Consider the following 21,521-nt stretch of genomic DNA (forward strand, 5'->3'; position numbering starts at 1 on the left):
CCCCCTTTTCACTAACTTGTTCCCACCTTGAATTTAGGGCTCACAAGACAAAGGATAGGGCTAGGTGGCATTAGGAGTTAACATGGAGTTGACATTAACATTTCACAATCCTACTTAGGAGCTAGTGGAGAGTAAGCGGAACGACTTTGGTGAATGATAGAGCCAAAAGATGTGAAATCAAGATGTCAACTCATATACCAAAAGAGAAGAGTGTATTGGCTCGAAGGAGTTGAGGTAGAAACCAGGAGACTCAAAAAAATCGCAAAAGGAGATGAACCCTTGGTCGAGGGTGTGGTAAGAAAGCCAACGAGTCCACTCTCACTGACACTAAATAAAGAGAGGCAGAGTAGAGTGATAGAGAGAGTTGACTTGAGGAGTCACCAAACCCCACCTCTCGCGGGCAAGTATTGGCAAGGAACATATCCTTATTCTTGTCAAGGAGGATTATCAAATCAAGAAGATCAGGTTGAGATGGATCAAGCCAATAAATTGACAAGTCCAATGACGTGAAGATGATCGATAAGAGGGGCGATCGATTCAAATGCGATAATCAAAAGGAGAGAGGAGTGAAACGCTGTTCCTCTTCCAAGTACCCCACCAAGAAACCCGAACCGAGAAGGCGATGGAGCAAGAGGACCAAAGATTGAAGTTTCAAAACTCCAAAGGGAATGTGTGTGTGTGTGTGTGAGAGAGAGAGAGAGAGAGAGAGAATCCCCACTCTCATGTTCAAACTTTCCTAATTCTTTCGGGAGGAGGAGTACTTTATGTATTTCCCTACATGTTCACCTTGTTGGCCATCGAATGTTGCGACAAATACCCCAATGGAAACTTTGCCACATGGGACGAGTTGAAAGGGTATGCTCCTAAAGAGGTTCCAGCATGAATTTAGCAAAGAATATGTATTGTTGAAGCTCAGCAACCTCCACCAGGCGAAAGGAAAATCGGTGTATGACTTTGTAGCAAAGATGAGAGTGCTAACCAATCAACTCATCAATGTGTAAGGAAAAATGGCTTGCAATCTTGGTTGATGAGTGGCCTGGGACTGTAGTTGCACAAGAAGGAGATCGATACCCAAGATGGACATATGATAAATTGCTCACCCAAGCAATTGCGTTAAAAAAGGGAATGTAGTGTCTCGAAAGAAGAAGAAGCTACTCGTCCAAGAAGCGGAGAGCGAAGACAAAGAACTAGAAGAGGTGCCGAAGCAGGTTACCATGAAAGAGGAGATGGGCATCCGAGAGAACCCAAAAAAGGGCAAGTCCTAGTTCCACAAATGCAAAACCCATGGTCATACGGTGCACAAGTGTCGATCGAGTAGATGGTGCAAAATCTACAATCACTCACACTACCAAAAACTATTAGTATTACAATTACACAAGCAGGGTACAGGTGGAGCCACTACTGCAGCTGATGAAGCTCATGCTAGAGATCTTGTTGAACGAGGGAGAGGCTCCTTTTATAGCCCTCCAACCCCCCCAGAGCTGGCTGAACAATATGGCTACAGTTGGGTTTGTGAGCTTGTAAACTGCCCACAGATTGCCTCGACCTTTAGTAGATTGCTCTGACTTAGCTGCAGACTCCCCCGACCTGTAGCAAACATCTCTGATATAGTTGCAAACTGCCACGACTTGCTACTTGTCTTCTTGCACTACTCCCATTGCATGTACCTGCTATTGCCTGCCCCGCGTCTGTCTGCAGGTTGCCATATATGGCTGACATAAGGACTGTTGTAGTGCTGCTGCTGACAGCACACTAGTTCTGGGCTGCAATGGGCTGTAAAGCTGCCAGATAGACAGCTATGCCATGGGAAACCCATGACATACCTTCTACAGAAACTCGAACAGAAAACAAAGCTGAAGACCCCTATACAAGAACTGCCTATATTTGTGGCTGGTGCTACGTTATTGCTAGCCGGCCCCTAACTTCAGATTACGTACGTATCATAAAAAGTACCCAAACCTATCCATCACTGAAATGGTGTGGTCCTGCCAACTGACTATTGCGTGGTGGTCAACAAGCCATGGTGCACCAAAGATGACGTCTCTTGAGCCTAACTACGGGGATAATAGAGGTTCGTTTCTCTACATCCCATTGATGCGGAGCTTAATGTCCCACATGATTGCTATGCACTCCCAAAAGCATGTTCCATGTACTATTGAAAAACAGAGCTCTTAGTGGCGAGGGACACGACCAACAAATAGAACCTTGCAACTGTTCTCCTTAAGGGTCTCCCTTCTACTCGGTTTCTACCGCCTGTGAGACTGCCCTTGAGGGATTGACAACTTTATGAAGGAAAGCATCTGTGGATGAAAATGGGAGCAGTGCCTCTTTTCGTGGCCATGCACATCACAGTGATCATTTAGAGCCTTTGCTTCACTTCCGAGTTGAGAAAAGCACCCAAACTTAATTGTTCGTTGCTGTTTATGTCCACACTGGGAGCACTTAGGTGTGGGGTCCCCAAACCCCGCCCCATAGCCATTGCAACCTCCATGGCAATCAAAAGAACCCAAGTAGGGATGAGCTGAAGAGGGGTTCAATGCTTCATATATCCAAGGTTCTCATATACACACAATTACCAATGGGATTACTCCTCCAAATTGCATGTGTCAGCAAGTGCCTTAGGGCATCTCTTAACCATTACTAACCAAGCTTCATCCACCTTCAGCATTTCAATCATAAGTGCATCGCTGACTAAGTGAGCTTGGACCCTTTGTTACCTTACCATCCAAAAGATGCTTGACCCACTTAGGTAATAGCCTCTACCTTAATGGTTCCATAGGCTTCTTTTGTCTTCACCTTCTTTATCTTCAGTTTGAAGGACAAATTGATGCAATGGGATCTAGAGTCCTAAGGTCTAAGGTTGTGAGTGTGTGAACACATGGTGTGCCTGAATAGGTGTCAATAGGTGTGATCGAGTGGATCTAGGTGTGTGGTGTGTGATTGAGAGAATCATGGAGCTGATCGAGTGATTTGTGGATCTAGATGCTCTATTGAGATCACAAATGATGTCACTACTAGATGTAACTGGAGCCTATATATTGGGCCTATCTCTCTTGAAGAAACATTCTCTTTTGCTTCACTCGTTGAATCTTTCTTGCTAGTCCAACATTTGGTATCAAAGCATTGGTTCACTCTCCTTGAGACCTCCTTGAGTGCCATGTCATCATCTTCTTCACCATGAAGGTTTTTGAAGCTTTTCTTCCCCTTCTTCCCACGAAATTTCCAAGTGCTTGTTCTCCTTCATCTCTGAACCATTGCTCCTGCCCTTTTAGCTGTAGTTTCCCCTAGTTAGAGCACACTTCCAGCTGGGAGATGAAGAAATAAGGTGTCTACAGCCCATGCTGCTCGCTCCATTCCGCACCATTTCTTCAAATTGAGCCTGCTGGAGTCACCATTGCTCAAATGCTCTGAGCTGCTGCTGGGCGACCTCCTTAGGAAGCTGCTGATGAATTTTGAAGGCCAAAGGTCCACTATCTGAGGCGTACTGACAAAAAAACCAATTCAGGATTGAAGCTCTTGGCTATGGCGACCTGACGCATTTCTTTACCCAAGCTTCGTTGTAGGTCTTCTCTATCAATAGGACTTTTCTTATGCACCAAATGCCCTCAAAGAGCTGCTCTCTATCACCTCAATTTTGGCCTCCAAGATCTCTGTATGAAGCTTGAGCATTTTTTGACAGTTTTGACTAAGTTTGACTATATGTGTTGACTGAGTCAAACTATTCCTTGACTGTCAGCATTGGAAGGTTGAATGCATTTTTCATATTTATGTTGAGGATTGAGGTTATGGTACTTTGAAGTGGATTTCAAGTCATACTATCTTATTGACTAGTTGATTAGTGTGGATTGACCATGACAAGAGCTTACAGGAAGAAAGAGTCTATCATGACTTGCATGATGGTTTCAACATCTTTCATGATGTATGAAATGAGCTTGTATTTGATTGACTATACCTTGCCATACAATCATGACAACCTCTTGTACAAGAGTAGACACTGCCCTTACATGACAAATGGTAAGACCCTCTTCAATCCATATAATTCACGAAATGGTCTTAAAGCTTGGACACTCAAAGAAGGTGAAGGACTACAAGGATCTTGTATTGCAGAATACGGACAAGATACATTAAAGAGTGTGGAGAAGAACAAAGAGCAAAGGAGTTACAAGATTGGCTATACCAAGAACCTCTCCAATGACAATGAGCCTCACACTATGGTAGCTTGGAAGAGAAGGAGGAAAAGGACAAGACATGCGATCGAAGGGGGGTATTTCCCCACATCTTCAATTTAGAATTTGTGTGTGTGTGGTCAATAAGGGTTCTCTGCCTTGGGATGTCCCCCCTCAAATGATTGTTAGTCTTATGCTTTACCTTGCTGGATCATGCATAATCATTGTCTATCTCCCAATTATAAACCAAAAGACCAAAGTTAGAGTGAGATCATGTTGGGATGAGGATGCCCAAATGAGTCTACAGCTGATGTAACTAGAGTTAGTACCAAGTTGTGGATCATGTGTGTTGCCACTAGAGGTGGGCAAGCCATGAAGTTTCCCATGGACTACTGCTAGGGTTGAGGTCATCAATTTGTGGGGAGAAATAAAGGACAAATTGATGTCATGGGATCTAGAGTCCTAAGGTCTAAGGTTGAGTGTGTGAACACATGGTGTGCCTGGATAGGTGTCAGTAGGTGTGATTGAGTGAATCTAGGTGTGTGGTGTGTGATTGAGATAATCATGGAACTGATTGAGAGATTTGTGGATCTAGATGCTCTACTGAGATCACAAATGATGTCACTACTAGATGTAACTAGAACCTATATATTGGGCCTATCTCTCTTGAATAAACTCTCTTTTGCTTCACTTGCTGAATCTTTCTTGCTACTCCAACACAGTTGACCTCCCATCCACCTTAGGGGCCTATAGGTCTACTACTGGTTGTTTTGTCTTCTGGACAGAGATTTCCTAACTTCCTAGAGGAGACACCTTCTCCTCCAATTGATGAGGCTCCTCTACAAGCACCACATCTCGACTCAAAATGTCCTTCGTTTTTGTAGGATCATAGAAGTGGTAACCATTCACCTCATGATTGTATATCAAGAAGATACATTTCTGGCTCCTTGGATCCCACTTGGTTCTTGATGCATCAAGAAATGCACATGACAGCCACTTCCAAAACTTGTGAAATGTGCAATTGAAGGTTTTCTACTGGTCATCTCCACCACCAATTTGGTGTAGCTATGTACCCTGTTGTGTTACATGCTTATGCCCAAAAAATATTTGGCAGGTGCTTTCCTTTTATCATACTAGCGATTTCGTAGGTGATATGATTTTTGCATTTTGGTACTCGATTATATTGTGGTGTATGGAAAGGCGGCTTTGTTGCTTCATTCCATGCCCCTTGCAGTAACTTGAGAATTCATTGGATGTGAACTTTCCACCTCGGTCCTATCTCAACAACTTTAGGTTCTTGCTTGATTCATTCTCAACCATTGCATGCCATTCTTTGAATTTTCCAAAGGCCTCATCCTTAGTCTTCAAGAAATATATCCAAATCTTTTTCATATAATTGTTGATCTGTATCATGAAGCAGAAAGAACCACCAGGTGCTTCCATAATCATCTTCTCGTAGAGGTCCATGAACGAGCCGTAGAGGAGACTGTGCTCTACTTGCATCTTCAAAAATGGTTGTCAAAGCTGCTTGCCCATACATCTCACAAATCCGTCAATACTAAAGGTTTGCCACCATCCCAATTTTTTGCATCTTAAAGTGCAACAAGGCTTAGATGACTAAACCTTTCATGCCAAGGCATGAGCACTGTAAGTCAAAAGTTCATAGATATTATTGTACCCTGTGTCCCTTCCAACAACTATGCCACTAGCATTCTTGGGAGTGGGGCCTTCCAAGAATATCCAACTAGGTTGAGAGCCCGTCCAGGCCTATGTCTCCCTAACGACGCCTGTGTGCAGATGGGGCTCTATGGTATGGCATGCATAGTCTTACCTCAAAGATGGACTATGGTCGGACATTGCCTCTAGCTAGGGCGTGATCCTAAGGGAGCTACGGTTGGGTGGTGACGCACTGGCCTATACCCAAGGTGTCCCTATGCTTGCACATTGACACTTGCTGATCTTGCAGGTGGGCATGGAGACGAGGAGATCATAAAAGCCTTAGGTTAGTAACAACTAACCTGTTAGCGGTTGTTTCACAACATCGCCCCCAGCTCTTCAATTGAGTGGCTTTGACGTTTCCAAATAAGTAACTGGTTCTGAAATATCTAAAGCTTCTCAACAACACATGAACAGAAGCAACGGCAACCTGACTAGGTTCACTTGTGACCGATTTCTGCCAACTGATCCATGAACACCTTCACTTTTGTGAGGTAATCATGCATCCTCTCTCATTCGTAAAGTTATTTGTGTAGTATAGGTCCTTCATGCTTCCGAGTGTTCGCAAACTGGAGGTGCAGAATCAAGGCATTGGCCAAATCCCAATGACCATTGACAGCAGCTTTGTCTTGTCCCATGCTTTGTAACATTCCCCAATGGGATGTGGGGAATCATCGCATCTATTATATTGACAATGCATGATGGATCCTCATTAATTATTCGTCTCATACTGGTCCTTCAAGATATCCCATGTTTCCCTTGTTGCAATATTCACCAACTAGATGTGTGGAACCGTTCCGCTGTCATCCCAATGACCACTGACAAGGCCTCAGCATCCTTGTCCTCCCACTCTTCCACCTTAACCAGATCTGCAGGTATAGGTGCTGCTACCTTTTCTGCTGGGTTGGGATTTCAGCTTCCTTCCTGTCGTCACTTTCCACAAGATCAAGTGAATAGGATCTAAAAGCGCAGATTTGATAAGTGTGCAGCATATGGAGCAGCCGAAACATGTATATAAGAATGCTCCAAAAGTAGAAAAACCATATCTAGCAGCCAAGTGCTGCCTAGATGTGGACGGTGGAATATCAGTAGTGCTGTCTTTTATCACCTTCTGGCACCTTCTGCAATCTCTTAGCCTGCATGCTCTCTAGGAGCTTCAGTGAGCTGTTAGACAAGCCTGGGACGCTGCTCAATCGCTCAATAGAAGGGCCTATAGAGTATGGCCTTGCAGACCCTAGCTGACCAGGAGCATTGCAGGCCGACCCAGATAGGGCCAACCCTGCTGCATGCACCTGGCCACATTTGGACTCACTGACCTGTCTGGATGACCGGCCGACCAGACCCTGGTTCATGCTGACTGGTACTAGACACATTTAAAGCTCAAAGCATGACCCAATTGCTGGGCTATTCAGACCCTGCCTTGCCTTTTCTACCCATCTGCCCCCATGTGGGATCCTGCAGGATCTCCATGCATCCACCCATAGTGCCATTCATGTGCTGCTCATGTCGCAGCCATGCTTGCTGCCCGCATGGCAGCCATTCCCCTGGATCCCAACAAGAATGTGACAATTCTATCATGGCATGACCAAACGTAACAGTTTTCACAATGCACTCACAGCATTTTTTATCATGATGATCAAGCATTGGCGACAGCATCAAACACCATGTGGCACATGTCCTTCCACCCTTATATGCAAAGCTAACATGCTGAGCTTTGCATAGATATCATCACTTTGTGGATGGCTTTCATCTGCCACACAGAAATCATACATCTTACTATCAATTTCGATAGATGCCCTTCCTGCCTCTTTTGGCACATTTGCATTATTTCTCAGCTCATATATCTTGTCTGCATCCTCCCACATGTCAGCATCGCCATAAATATTCGACATTAACACATATACAGAGGCATATCTCTGATCTATTGTGACAATGTGATCAAAGCACCGCCTTCCTAGCTGCACATTGCCATAGAAACGGCAGTTACTGAGCAAAGATGTCCACCCAACAATATTGGATCGAAAAGTCATAAATGTAAGTATATCTTCTGCTTCACTCAAGTGTCCTGCACGTCCAAGAAGGTCAACTAAGCAGTTGTACTGCTCAATCGTAGGGGTAAGGCCATGCATTTCTCTTATTGACATGAAATGGCGACAACCTTCATCCACCAAGCCCAAATGACCACATACAGAGAGAAGACAGAGTAACGTCACATCATTCAGGTGCAGACCTTTTTGTATCATTCCTTGGTAGCATTGCAGAGCCAGCACATATTCGCTATGTATAGCATATCCTGAGATCATTGCACTCCATATCACTACATTTCGCTCTGCCAAATTCTCGAATACTCTGCAGGCACTGTCAAGGCTCCCACATTTGGCATATGTCTCAATGAGGGTGCTCTGAACATGCATATCAGACTCCAGACCACATTCAATAATGTGTGCATGAATCAGCCTGCCCTGTTCAAGGGCTGCTCCACTGATGCATGCCTTTAGAATGGCCACAAAGGTAACATGATCTGGGTTTATACCCTCCCGTTGCATATGTTTAAAAAATTCCAGAGCTTCATGACCATGCCCATGTTGGGTGTACCCTGCAATAATTGCACTCCATGTCACTACATCACGCATTTGCAATTTGTGGAACTCCTTGTGTGCATCCTCCAAACTTCCACATTTGACATACATGTCTATAAGAGCATTGCCAACATACATGTCCAGCTCAATACCACTCTCAATCAGCTGGTCATGTATCAACTTGCCACAACTAAGAGATGCTATGTTGGAACATGCTTTCAGGGCAATGGAAAACGTGACACAATCTGGGTTTTTACCAACTTGCTGCATTTGTTCAAAAATTCTGAGAGCCTCCTGCCCATGCCCACAGTTTACATAACAAGCAGTCATCACATTCCACGTCACAAGGTTTGGTTCCATACCGTCAGATTGCATTTCTTGAAAAAGTTGACGACACTCCTGGCAATGCCCACGTTGGGCATAACCTGCAATCATAGAGTTCCAAGTCACCACATCTCTCTTTGGCAATCTGCCAAAAACTCCACGTGCATCGTCCAGGGTCTCACATTCGACATACATATTGATGAGAGCATTGGCCATAAATATATCTGATTCAATGCCATCATGAACCAACTGGGCATGAATCAGCCTTCCTTCCGTAAGAGCTGCTGCATTTGCACATGCTTTGAGGACAGCAACAAAAACATATCCATCTGGTTTCAAGGATGATTGATGCATTTTCTTGTACATTTTGATAGCCTGTTCATCTTGTCCATCATTGGCATTTGCTGAAATAATTGCACTCCACGAAAATACATTTGGTCTAGCCAGTTTGCTAAATACAAGATTTGCTTCCAACAGACTCCCACACAAAGCAAACATGTGGATCAGGTGGGTCCCTAGGAAAACGTTTGATTCGAATTCACTCCTCCCGATGTAAGAATACAATTTCCTGCCTGCCGCCAAGTCTTTTTTATGGATGCAACCCTGTAGAAGGCAATAGAAGATGCTGGTGGAAAGAGAAATTCCCCGCTTGAGCAAAACATCTACAGCATGAAGTGCCTCATTGAGTCGTCCCTCCCTGCACAATCTTCTCAAACCTTCAAAGGAGACAGTATTCTCTGCTGCTCTGTATGGTTGGGGAGACAATTGCATCCTTTGAAATGCAGCCTAGGAAAAGCAGTGAGTGGGACCCCACGAGCTTTTGCTCTCAGGGGTCCTAGGCTGCAAGACAACTAACGTTTTCTCTCAGAGCCTCCCGGATAGTAGACTTCTTAGTATTGTTTCAAAGAGTTTAATAGACGGTAATTTTCTCTTGGGATCAAAAAAGAGGGAGCTTGGCGGACAGACGACAAATCTAGTCACTGGGATTTCCGAAATACACTGAGGAGCACCCCACAAGCATAGAAGAAGCTAGTAGGAGAAGACTGCGCTGCAAAAGCAAGACTGTGGGCATTGCTTGGGCATTAGGCCTAAGGTCCATGCAAGAAGAAAAGCTTTAAGGTCATCTTGAAGAATTTTCTAGCAAGGTCAATAACTCCACAAACCCAACACAGAGATGCAGAGATGTCAAGCCAGGTCATCGTCAAGTCAATCTTGCAACAATAAGAGTCACTCCCGTGACCAACAAGTCTGTGACACGTAACCAACAAGCTTGCTCACCAAGAGCAACAAATGTTGGCCGCGATATGGGTATATACACAATATATATATATATATATATATATATACACACACACACATATATATATGTGTGTGTATACATATATATGTGTGTGTATGTATATATATATATATATATATAGAGAGAGAGAGAGAGAGATGCTTGTCACAAATGGCTGCTGGTTTGTTGTGGTTTACACCACCCAGCATTCAGGACTTGATTGTCACCAAAGCTTGATTGGTGTAATGATTGAGCCTGAATATCCAAATAAGTCTGTGTGAGTTCTAAACCAATGTCAGTGTCCGCAGTTGTCCTTCCTATTGGGCCACTTAGTACGGTAACCCTTCACCTACCTTTTTGGAAGATGGGTGCCAAGTGGTGTGAACCTAGCCTAAAATCAATCATGGGCCTTTTCAAGAACGTCAAGGGCCCATAGGAGGGTTGATTTTAGCCAGATATCTTGGAGCACAACAGCATTCGAGGCATCTTCTCGGGTTAACAAACGACTTGCAAACTGCTGCTCGCATTGACAACAACCAAGAGGGTAACACTGACCTAACGAAAAAGTGAAAGGCAACTTGCAATCAAAGTAGGTGTGGCATATTTTAATAAACTGGAGCTATGAGTGATCTTTTTGGCTTAGCCATATTTTATCTTTTGGGTATTTTAGTTTATCTTTAGCAAACCATCTGGCATTTGATAATTGTTGTATGTAGGATTTATGCATCATGCAACATGCTAACTCCCATGCATAAAAGCCTAAAGGCTAAGAATTCTACATTCTATGTTCTCTATGAGATGCCTACAAAGACTTCGCTCAATAGCAAGTCATATGGCAAAAAGGGGTTCGGGAAGAATGTTTATGTTTCATTACTTTCATGAAATTTACATGTTGTGATAGGATCAAGTAAAAATGTTAAGTAGCTATCATTAGGGAGATGAAACTGGATGTGTTTTGCTCTAGGAGCTCGATTGTGGTGAGGGGGATGGATTCTGGTATTTATTTAGTTAGATGGGGTTTTCAGAGAATGTCCATTGCTCGACTCACATTAGAGGTCTTTCTTCTATCCTCGTAGGATATATCTATCTATGGTCTAAAGAGTTATTTAGGGACAATGAGTGTGCATATATAGTAGTTGATGTGAATGCTGCAGGGTTTGAGTTCAATAATATCAAGGTGAAACTATGTATGAGGTTGGTACTCTAGACATTTCTACCACAACAAAGGTGATCTTGAAGAGTAGTCCCCCTACCTCAATAGGGTAGTCTATGCCATAGGATCAAATCCACCATCCTATGTATCGTATGTGTGGGCTCAAATTCTAGGCACCCCAACAAATTTCATTGAGAGGTTGATGGCCAAATTTGAGTCTAAGAGTCCCTTTCACAATCCAACAAAGCTCCAAGGCCTCTTTTCGCATCTAAAATTTTAAGGGGTAGGCTCTATGGGGGTGCACTCTAGAGGTAGGATCTATGGGGTGCACTATCTGCATAAAGGGTTTGGATAGTGTTGAGCATCGTCATAGTTGATATAAAATATACCTCCTTGATCTATGTAGCTGCAAAATTTCCTCGTGGAGATCAGTGTTCAATAATGGGGAGGACACTTCTAGGGATGGGGAGGACGCTTCTAGGGATGGGGATTCGTGCAACTCTAGGTCTTACTAGCTCCTCTATAAATGCCTTTGATGAATTTATCAAATTAGTGCTTCTAATTTGGTGAATGATCAGTTTGATTTGAAAGGGTCTCAATCCTCTACATTTGAAAATTTTCTAGGTTCAAGGGGATACTATCTTCCCAAGTCTTTTGTCAATTTCAACATGTTTTTTTTAAAAAAGGGTTTCTCTACAATCCTTTGGAAACGTTGTAAAAGGTTGTAGCTTTACATGAGTTTATATGGTGTCATCGTTCACTAATTTAAAATACTTTACATGACTTTATATGGTATCATTCACTAATTTACAATAATTTTTAAGAGGTGAAGATAGCCCACCAATGACCTTACTTTTGGCTTTTCACCCAATATAGTGCCACCTTACTTCCTTTTATATGAGTATGATCTCCCCTTTCTTGTTGTGTAGTCATATCTGATGCTGAGCAACTTGATTGCAAGATTAGTAACCATGCATGCCAAGGGGGCCTTCAAAGTGTATTTTGTGCTTGTCCTAGGAACTGAGCCATCAATGTTGCTACTACTCAAAATCGACTTCCACATCACCATGTCATTAGTTATGAGTTGGGAAGAAGGGCTCAAATTTATTGAGAGAAAAATGAAATGAATCTTGATGTTTACCTATAAACCCAGATCCTCAAGCCTGTTGCAATGAGTGTGCACAGCTTCAATCCAATATGTCAATGGAATATTCATTCCATCCATCATGGCTCTAGACATTGGCTCTAGACATATCTCCAATCACTCTTTTTTTTTTTGTGCAATAGCATTTTGTTGTGGAGTGTATTTGCATTTAACACATCTCTTTATGCCTTGACTCTATAAGAACTCATCGAACTCATAAGACATGCACTCTCCACCATTCTCCATGTGAGCATATGAGGCTCTCCCATGCCACTCCAGAGGGTCTAGTACTCCTTCTAAAATCACTTCTACCTCACCTATGGTAGAATGTATTATCTCTTCCAGTACTACTTGACCCTTTAGTCTAAGCTTCACTTCTTCCATCATGCATAAAGAAACCAACTCTTCAAAATTGAACATAGTACCTCTCACGGAGATAGATGTGGCCAAAGACTTTTATTGAAGCCCCAATCCATTCAGGCTGATGGACACTAAGTCATCATCCTCCACATTGTACTTAATGGAAGCCGAATCCTCCATCACTTGCCTAATTTATGTAACATAATCTATAATCCTTCTATAACCTCTCCACATTCCATGGAGTCTTTGCTTAAGATGATTTTTTCTTGCTTCATTGGTTTGAATTACATCCCAAGTTTCTTTTGGAGTTTGGCCTTCTTGACATATGGAATGAGAGTTTCTAAAATGCATATTGATATCCAATGCAACACCTTTCTGGACTTCTCAACCCAAGACCTATATATTTGCCTCCTCTATAATTCCTCCCATGGCAATATGGGGCATTCATCTTCACCAGTAATCAAACCCCATACTCCTTCGCCCATGAGAAAATTTTCCATATGATAGGACCAAACACTATAATTGTCCTTGGTAAGTTTCTCACCCACAATTTGTGTAATCGGAGAGGTTTCATCCATGTGATGCACGAGATTTATGTATATTATTTCTTCCAAAAGCAATTCAACAACACCCAAAGTGTTGGTGTTTTTTGGAATTCTCTACACACCAATTTCCACTCACTTCATGTGAGGCATATAGCATCCAAATCTCAAATTTTCCTTTTGCCACCACAAGTGGTTAAACTTTCTCTATTTTGAGCATTCAAGAGAAGAAGGATATAAATGCTATGATCCCACTACAAGAGAAGTGTATGAGAGCTGGGATGTGAAATACGCAAGCCATCCCCGACAAAAGTGAAGATTTGGGAAACCAAGTCTTCCTTAGTTAGGATTAGATTAGTGAGCATGAATCTTGGTATCAGCCCAAAGCAATTATGGTTGAGGATGGCTACATGCCTAAGGTTGATAAGGCGAAATTATAGCAAGTTGTACGTTATGTCAAGTCCATTGCAACATGAAGAAAGTGTTGATAGTGTCAGCCCTTGGAGTGGAAGGCTAAGGGGGAGTAAGCATGCAAAAGAAAAAAGTTGAAGTTGATGAGAGCACTGAGGATGCAAGTGAAGATGAAGTGATTTACAGCTTGTTAAAGTTCAAGATGCCAAGTATGCCACAAAATATATGCCACCACGTGCTAGAAAGAAACTATTAGATTCACAACCCTTGAGAAGATTGAAAAGGGCTAGACATCCCATGGATAGGTTATTATAATGGCAATATGAGGATGCACTATGCATACATGGTTAGTAAAATGCAACATGTTGAACCATCATGTTTTGAAGAAGGTGTCAAAATTTTAGATTGGAAAGATGCTATGGATGAGGAGATGGATGCCTTGGACAAAAATAGTACATGGTCTCTTGTCAAACAAAAAAGAAAAAACAGCTTATTGGCTGTAAATGGGTCTATAAAGTTAAATGCACATTGGATGGGAGTGTTGAAAGGTACAAGGCAAGGTTAGTAGCAAAGGGTTGTGACCAAACATATGGTTTGGATTATGATGAGACTTCTAGCCTGATAGGAAAGATGACTACCATAAAGACGGTTATTGCATTGGCTAGCATGTTTGGCTAGAATTTTGGATGTTAAAAATGCCTTTCCAAACAGTTCATTGCACAAGGAAGTATATATGATACAGCCAAAGGGGTATGTACACCCTAAGTTTCCAATGCATGTGTGCAAGCTGAGAAACGCTTTATATGGGCTGAAACAAAGCAAAACCTTGATGAAATTAAATTTTAAACAGTCCAAAGCCGATTACTCCTTGTTTATGCAACAAGAGGAGTCAAAAATAGTGATCATAATCATATATGTTGATTAATCATCACGAGAAACTATGATGCAGGAATTACAGCCATACAGAAGCAATTGGCAAGAGAATTCGACATGAAAGACCTAGGATAGCTTAGGTACTTTCTTGGCATTGAGGCCATTGATACTCCTGATCGTATTTGGGATGATTCAAAGGCAATATGCCTTGGATGTGTGCAAAAATATGGTATGACTGCATGCAAACTGGCTAAAACTCTCTTCAGCAAAATGCAAAGATGTTTGTTGATGGTAATTACTTGCAGGTTGTCACTATGTTATTGATGGTGAGTCAGTATATGCAAAAGCCTTGCAAGAGCCATCTTGATGCAATAAGGAGGATACTTTGATATGTGAAAGCCACAATCAATATTGGCTTGTTCTATGCAAAGAAAGGAGGAATATGCTTGCATGGGTATATAGATGCAAACTGGGCTGGTAGTATTGCCTGATAGGAGATCTACTAGTGGGTATGCATTCTCTCTTGGAAGTGGTGTGATAAGTTGGAGCAGTAAAAACAACCCACAGTTGCATCTTCTAGCATGGAATCTGAGTATAGAGGGGCTACCATAGCAGCATGTGAAGAAACTTGTCTAAGATTACTTCTTGATGATTTGTATGTATGCATTGATGGTCCAATTGTTGTGATATACTGTGACAACATAAGCAGTATAATGTTGTCTCGAAATCCCATTTACCATGGAAGGACTAAACAATAGAGGTCCACTATACTACATCAAAGAGAAGGTGATAAGTGGAGAGATTGACATGAGATATGTCAAGGCAGATGCACAAGTTGCAAATATCCTCACCAAGTCATTGGGTAAAGATAAGTTTTGTTTTTTAGAAAGGCTCTAGGCCTAAGTGATGTACAAGATCATGCTAAGCTTGAGGGGGAGATTGTTGGTGCATAGATAGATGCTATGTACATGTTGTATGTGTAGATATAGAGGGGTGTATGACTTGGCATCTTTAAAGAATAAGTGTGAAGGAACTTTGGGACAATCCTTGTGCATTGAGATATGTAAGAAGAAGAGTTGAAGATGTAGTTAGATTGGCATTCCGTAATGAAAGAAGATAGTTCATGAGCATCTCTCCCCTCTTGTGTGCTATGTGTTTCTTCTCCCATCAATGCCAAGCACACTTTTGAACAATCTTGAATGTTTTTTGAGCCCAAATGTTGAGGATTCCCAAGTGTTTGTTTAGGGACCTTGGAGCTTGTTAAGAGAAACACTTGAACCATAAGGAACCAACTGTTGTCTATCCACATGTGGGACCCTTCATTTAGTTCAAATATGCCTCCTCCATCTAAGGTCCCCATATTGGTGGAATTTCCAAATTTACCACTCTCACTTTTCCTATGAATTGAGATGTTGTGTGCCTAAGGACAATTCCTAGGGCTTGAAGCCAAGATTTATAAATGCACATGGAAACCCTAAGCGTGTGGCCTAGTGGACCTAGCTTCATACCCCTCAAGCACAATGTGTGTTGTTGATGGGGATGGTTGTGTGTTTTCCATGTGAACATCTAGTTTGTGCTTCTTATGTAGGCTAGGAGGTCGTTTCATTAAGGATTTCTTATGGGATGTAAAAATGCAGTAGATCGTAGACAAAAGCCTTTAAGACAAGGGCAATGGAAGCATGGCTTTTCGATGGTTAAAGAAGGAGGGGGTTCAGCCTAAAGGACTACCAAAAGAGAGCAAGAATTTTTCGAGATGAGGGAGGGTTGGGCAAAGGTACTAGAGCAAAAGAATGGGGCAAGGTAGTAGAGACTAAGAACACTTTTGAGGTCCTTAAAGAAGAGAACATGGGCTTAGATGATTCAACTTAGGAGGAGGAATTTGTGTCAAATACGCAAAACTTTGAAGGGCAGTTACTGAAAGCTGATCAAGAAACTATTGAAACTAGGAGCCCCCCCTCATGATTGATAAGGGGGGAAAAATTCTACAAGCACAAAGGAAGGGGCAGTATGTTAAGGTATTCGGTACTAGGACTAGGTTGAAAGGCTCAAATGTTGCTGAAACTAGGCCCATAGAGACACCTAAAGGCCCTAGAGGTGTTTTGTAGCGAGAGAGATCTGACAATCAATACCAAGGTTATAATATTCAGCACCTCATGAGCAATGCTTCATTGATGTAGCTTCTCTTACCGAGGGGAGCTAGTTGAGATCATGCATTCATGAACCTATTTAGGGGTAGTCTTCATAAGGCTAGTTTTTGCAATGACTCATGTAGCTAGATCATGAGTCACGTAAGGGAAGGGAGCTCTAGCTTGATTAGAGCAACACGTGAGACTAATAGCCACATATATAGTGCCCTTCTAGGGGAGCAACTTATTAGCAATCGACTGGCAAAGATTTGATCGTCTACAAGTGGCTATGGCATCTAGGATGATTTGGAAGAAGCCCTCAGTCCCACATCAGATCATACAAGTAGAGTTCACTATTATACCAATTCATCTTAATGCCATCTTCTAGAAAGTGACATATCAGGTATGGGCCTTGCCTAGCTCAAGTCTACCGATGTTGGCATTGAGTCATCTAGATGGACTAGCCAAGAGTCTCATTCAAGAGCCACCATGGTGACTAGATATGTATTTTGAGAACTAGCTTTACATAGCAGATTTTTGAGATTATTAGCTTAGCATTCAAGAAGGACCTTAGCAATCCCTTTACTTCACCCCATAGTGTCTTCTATGGTGTACTTTTGTAGTCTATACTTTGTTGTACTTTGTTGGCATAGGCCCATGAGGCCTTCTAAAGATGGTAATACAACTCTCTCTCTCTCTCTCTCTCTCTCTCTGTCTCTCTCTCTCTCTCTCTCTCTCTCTCTCTCTCTCTCTCTCTCTCTCCCCCTCCCTCTCCCCCTCCCCCTCCCTCTCCCTCTCCCTCCCACTCCCTCTCCCTCTCCCTCCCACTCCCTCTCCCTCTCTCCCTCTCCCTCTCTCTCCCTCTCCCTCCTGCTCCCTCCCGCCCTCCCCCCTCCCTCCCTCCCTGCCTCTCTCTCTCTCTCTCTCTCTCTCTCTCTCTCTCTCTCTCTCTCCCTCCCTCCCTCCCTCCCTCCCCTCCCTCCCTCTCTCTCTCTCTCTCTCTCTCTCTCTCTCTCTCTCTCTCTCTCTCTCTCTCTCTCTCTCTCACACACACACACACACAACATGGATGACCTTGAAATCGATATCGAGACATGCATGATTGATATTAGTTTATGTGTGAAAGATTGGTAGGGCCATTATGTCTTGGACATAATCCGGTATATAATACATAGAGTATGTTTTGCAAAAGGCTCATTTCAAGGATCTATTAGGGCTAGTATGCCTTGGACATAGTTCGGTGAATAAGGCATAGACTATATTTGGCAAAAGGCTTGCTTCATGCATGTATATTGATTCTATGTGTGGTGAGACGTGATTGTTCTTCTATAGATATGATGATAGTCATGTTCACTCTTAAGCACTATGAAGTTATTTGTTCATTATGGTCTATTTGTTTCAGTTTTAATGATGGCTCAATGTAACCTCTCTTCTTTTTGAAAAAATGTACAAATTTTGACCCTTGTAATGAAATTTGTGCACATTCTTTCCCATGCAAAAAGAATTTTAGTTACAAAGCCAAGACCTACATGAAGAAGAAGTTTTTGAGCTATACTTTGTGTAAATTAGTTGGTTGATTTGTACTATGCCTTTTATCGTTACAAAAGAGTTTTGATCCAATGGTGTACATTTGTATGATGCATATTTCTTTCTGTTTCCCAATCTCTAGCTATATCTTTTTGTTCGTTGGGTATCAACTCTCCTAATAAAAAGTATAGCATTTTTAGAAACAAGGAGAAAGTAGTAGAATGTTATCGAAGTTGTGATTGATGTAGCTATTTTTGACCACATTAGCTGTAACTTTGATAGATGTCATCCATGATAATTTCTACTATGCTTCCTTGTCCTTGTTTGCCTTGGCTCACTTTTTTAAGTTTGTATCGTATGTTAGGGTCGTTTGTGGGTGTGCCTCCCTTGACTGATTTGTAGTCAGTGTATAGTGATACTTCTACATCATGGTTGCCTTACTTCTATATTTTTCCTTTGGGCTCCCATGTGACCATCTTAGCCTTTTTTCCCCCTTGGGTATGTGCTTGCTTGCCTTCTCTTTCTTTAAAATATTTTATTTGTTTTTTGCTAAATTATTCTTGTTATTTTAAACTATAAATTTTCACAATCTCATTATTTGTCTTATTTTTGTATAGTATTTTTTGTCTGCAATTGCTTTGAAGGTAGTTTTGGCTAATTTACTTAGCTCAAGATGAGTCCATGAATTGTTGAGCAAAAGTTCATCATTGCCATCATTGGATGGAATGTTTAAATCTATAGTTCTTTGAAGGTAGTATAGGATCTATGTTTCTTTGAAGGTAGTTTTGGTAGATTTAGTTAGCTCAAGCTAGTTCCATGAATTGTTGGACAAAAAACCATTGTTGCCACCATTGGATGGAATGTATAAATATATGATTCTTTGAAGGTACTTTTGGTTGATTGAGTTATCTCAAGATAATTCCATGACTCTTGTTGAAAGCTCAAGCTCAGTCCATGAATTCTTAAACAAAACTTCATCGTTTCTACCATTGGATGGAAAGTCTGAATCTCACTACTACCACCCCCTCTCCTCCCCTCCCTCCCCTCCCTTTCATCAGTTTTCTTAGCAATATTGAGACATGGGGCACCCCCATGTCTAGTGCTCTAGCACCTCCCTCCTGTCACCACCACCTCAATGAGATGAAGGCTGAATTAAAGTGTAAGTTTGGAGTGTAGGATACTCGACCAAGTATCCAACACGCTCAAATTCAAGGAGTTGTAAGGTTTATCCGAGTTATAAAAAACACTAGGTGCATCTATTTTAGAGGCCTACACCTATAAATAGGGTGCAAGAGATCCTAAAGGTGGTTTGAGAGGATATTACCATCATGCATCTAAGGGAGAGTGCTTTATGGATTACAATGAATTCATTAATCCTAACATTTGAGCAAGATATTATTGTAATGAGAGAAAAGGCTGCAAAGCAAGAGTAGATGACCAGGGCCAAGGAGGAAGAGAAAATTTCAAAGGGTGGAGGACCGAGTAGTCACTAATAGGAGGAGATGAGGCAAAACATGACAAGCAAGCTCAAAAATCCTAGCAAAGGCATTAGATTATCTTTGAGGGAAGGCTTTATTCTATGTTGTGGGAGGGGGCACTATCATTTCAAACCATAATGGTGCACTTGAAGAATCCCACAATTGAGTAGAACATCACAAGGGTGTGGAGGAAGGAGATTAAGAGAAAGGCAAGGGCTCTAGTGACTTCTCCATCCGTGATAGTGGCAACACCATCACAAGCACCCCATTTTCATCCTTTGATCGGCAGTTTTGAGAAAAATGTCCACACTTCTTGCATATAAAGTAGATGGGCATGCACCAAACCTTTAGATAGCTTAAACTCATCATAATCCAAGATTTCTTGCCCCTATCCCACAGTATCCATTCTTCCTTGGCTCTGAATGCAATTCTCATCAAGGGTGGAATAATAAGGACTACTCTCAATGCACTCACCGACAATCCCCAACCAAGACAGCAAGTTAGGAAAATTAATCAATACCGAGCAATCCTGGAACAAAAACTCATCAACATAGAAGTAGGGACTCCAAGGAATGACTAGCATAGGCACCCGCAAACATGAAGGATTAACCCACCAAATCATTCCAATCCACATCTAAAGAGAAAGAAGACTTTTCCCAAGAAGTGCTGACCAACATAACTATCCAAAGAAAACTCACACTTGAATGCTAGAAAGTCATCAATGGAACTTGACCTATGAAGCATAGGTACACACCTCCCCTAATAGGTTTATCCAACTCTAGTTTAACCATATCTAGCTGAACCTCACAAGCCACCATATGTTGCTGCCCCATTTTGCTTCATTCCTTATACCCCAATCCCTTAGCTTGTCAATCCACATTAGCTTTCACTATCTTTCAAACCTCCTCATCCACCAACGAAGAGTTTATGGGCCACGATGTTTGCATAGGAAAGTGGTTCAATGTTCTTTATATCCTTGTTGCTGGAGGCAAAATCCTACACCTCCCCTTTCACCTTTTGGTCCATCCCGTTGTGCACACTATCTCCACCCATAGATCCTATCTCCGGGATTGGAGCTAGTAGCTCCTCGCTTCAATGCCCTTTAGACTCTACTCTGGCCTCGAGAGTTCCCCCATCACATGCAGTAAGGGTGCTTTTTGTATTGCATATTGTATAACGCGAGCATAAAAATTGGAACATTAAACTAATTTGAGCATGAGAAGATGAATGGAGCATGACACAAGGGGTACACTCTCATCGTGCACGAGTGACAAAAGAGAAGAGTGTTGTTACAATTTATAGGAGAGGATATATTTTTCAAGAACAAGGGCAATAGCTGAATAATTTGCAACAAATGTAGGGCAAGATGGGTGGAGTGATGCATTGGAATACATGGGCCAAAATCAACTTTATATTAAGATGCACGCAATCTCTTTCATGAAATTATCGTGGGCAAGCAAATGTTGACTATCAACATCATTTGGCTTAAGGTAGTATTCCGTAGGATGGGTAGAATATTGGTTGCTTCTATTTAGCTTCCTTGATCAATTTTTATGTTCTATTAAAGCATGGTTTTGTCAATGCATAGTTGCATGCATGACAAATCAATAACATAAGAGCTCCTATAGTCCTATTGGAAGGTTGCTAGTTGTATGCAATCCAACATGTTCCCTTAAAAAGTTTTATAATAAAGTAAAGACTAGTTATTTCAAATGCTTTAGTTGCTTACTTCTAATTGATCAATGAAGGTGGAATTTATGATTATCCATGCTTCTATGCATGTGTGCTGGCAAACATGCACACGTTTCTTTTCCTGGGAAGCACATGATTGAGTTGGAACTTT

General features: G+C 41.9%; 1 protein-coding gene across 2 annotated transcripts; it reads right to left on the reverse strand.

Annotated features, from left to right (window-relative positions):
* Positions 1–6,345: 6,345 nt before the first annotated feature.
* Positions 6,346–9,905, reverse strand: LOC147897566 (pentatricopeptide repeat-containing protein CRR2, chloroplastic-like). Of its 2 annotated transcripts, XM_087380387.1 has the most exons (2): positions 8,824–9,905; positions 6,346–8,478 (listed from the first exon to the last, which is right to left on the reverse strand). In XM_087380387.1, exons 1-2 carry the CDS (start codon positions 9,554–9,556, stop codon positions 7,538–7,540), a joined length of 1,674 nt encoding a protein of 557 aa, XP_087236513.1. In that variant the 5' UTR covers positions 9,557–9,905; the 3' UTR covers positions 6,346–7,537. The 2 variants fall into 2 exon arrangements, with proteins under 2 accessions (XP_087236513.1, XP_087236512.1); XM_087380386.1 differs by having other exon boundaries at positions 6,346–9,905.
* Positions 9,906–21,521: the final 11,616 nt, after the last annotated feature.

This window comes from Dipteris shenzhenensis, chromosome 10 (assembly GCF_047967505.1).
Source record: "Dipteris shenzhenensis isolate YYH24624 ecotype China chromosome 10, Dip_SZ_1.0, whole genome shotgun sequence".
In the NCBI taxonomy this organism is placed as follows: domain Eukaryota; kingdom Viridiplantae; phylum Streptophyta; class Polypodiopsida; order Gleicheniales; family Dipteridaceae; genus Dipteris; species Dipteris shenzhenensis.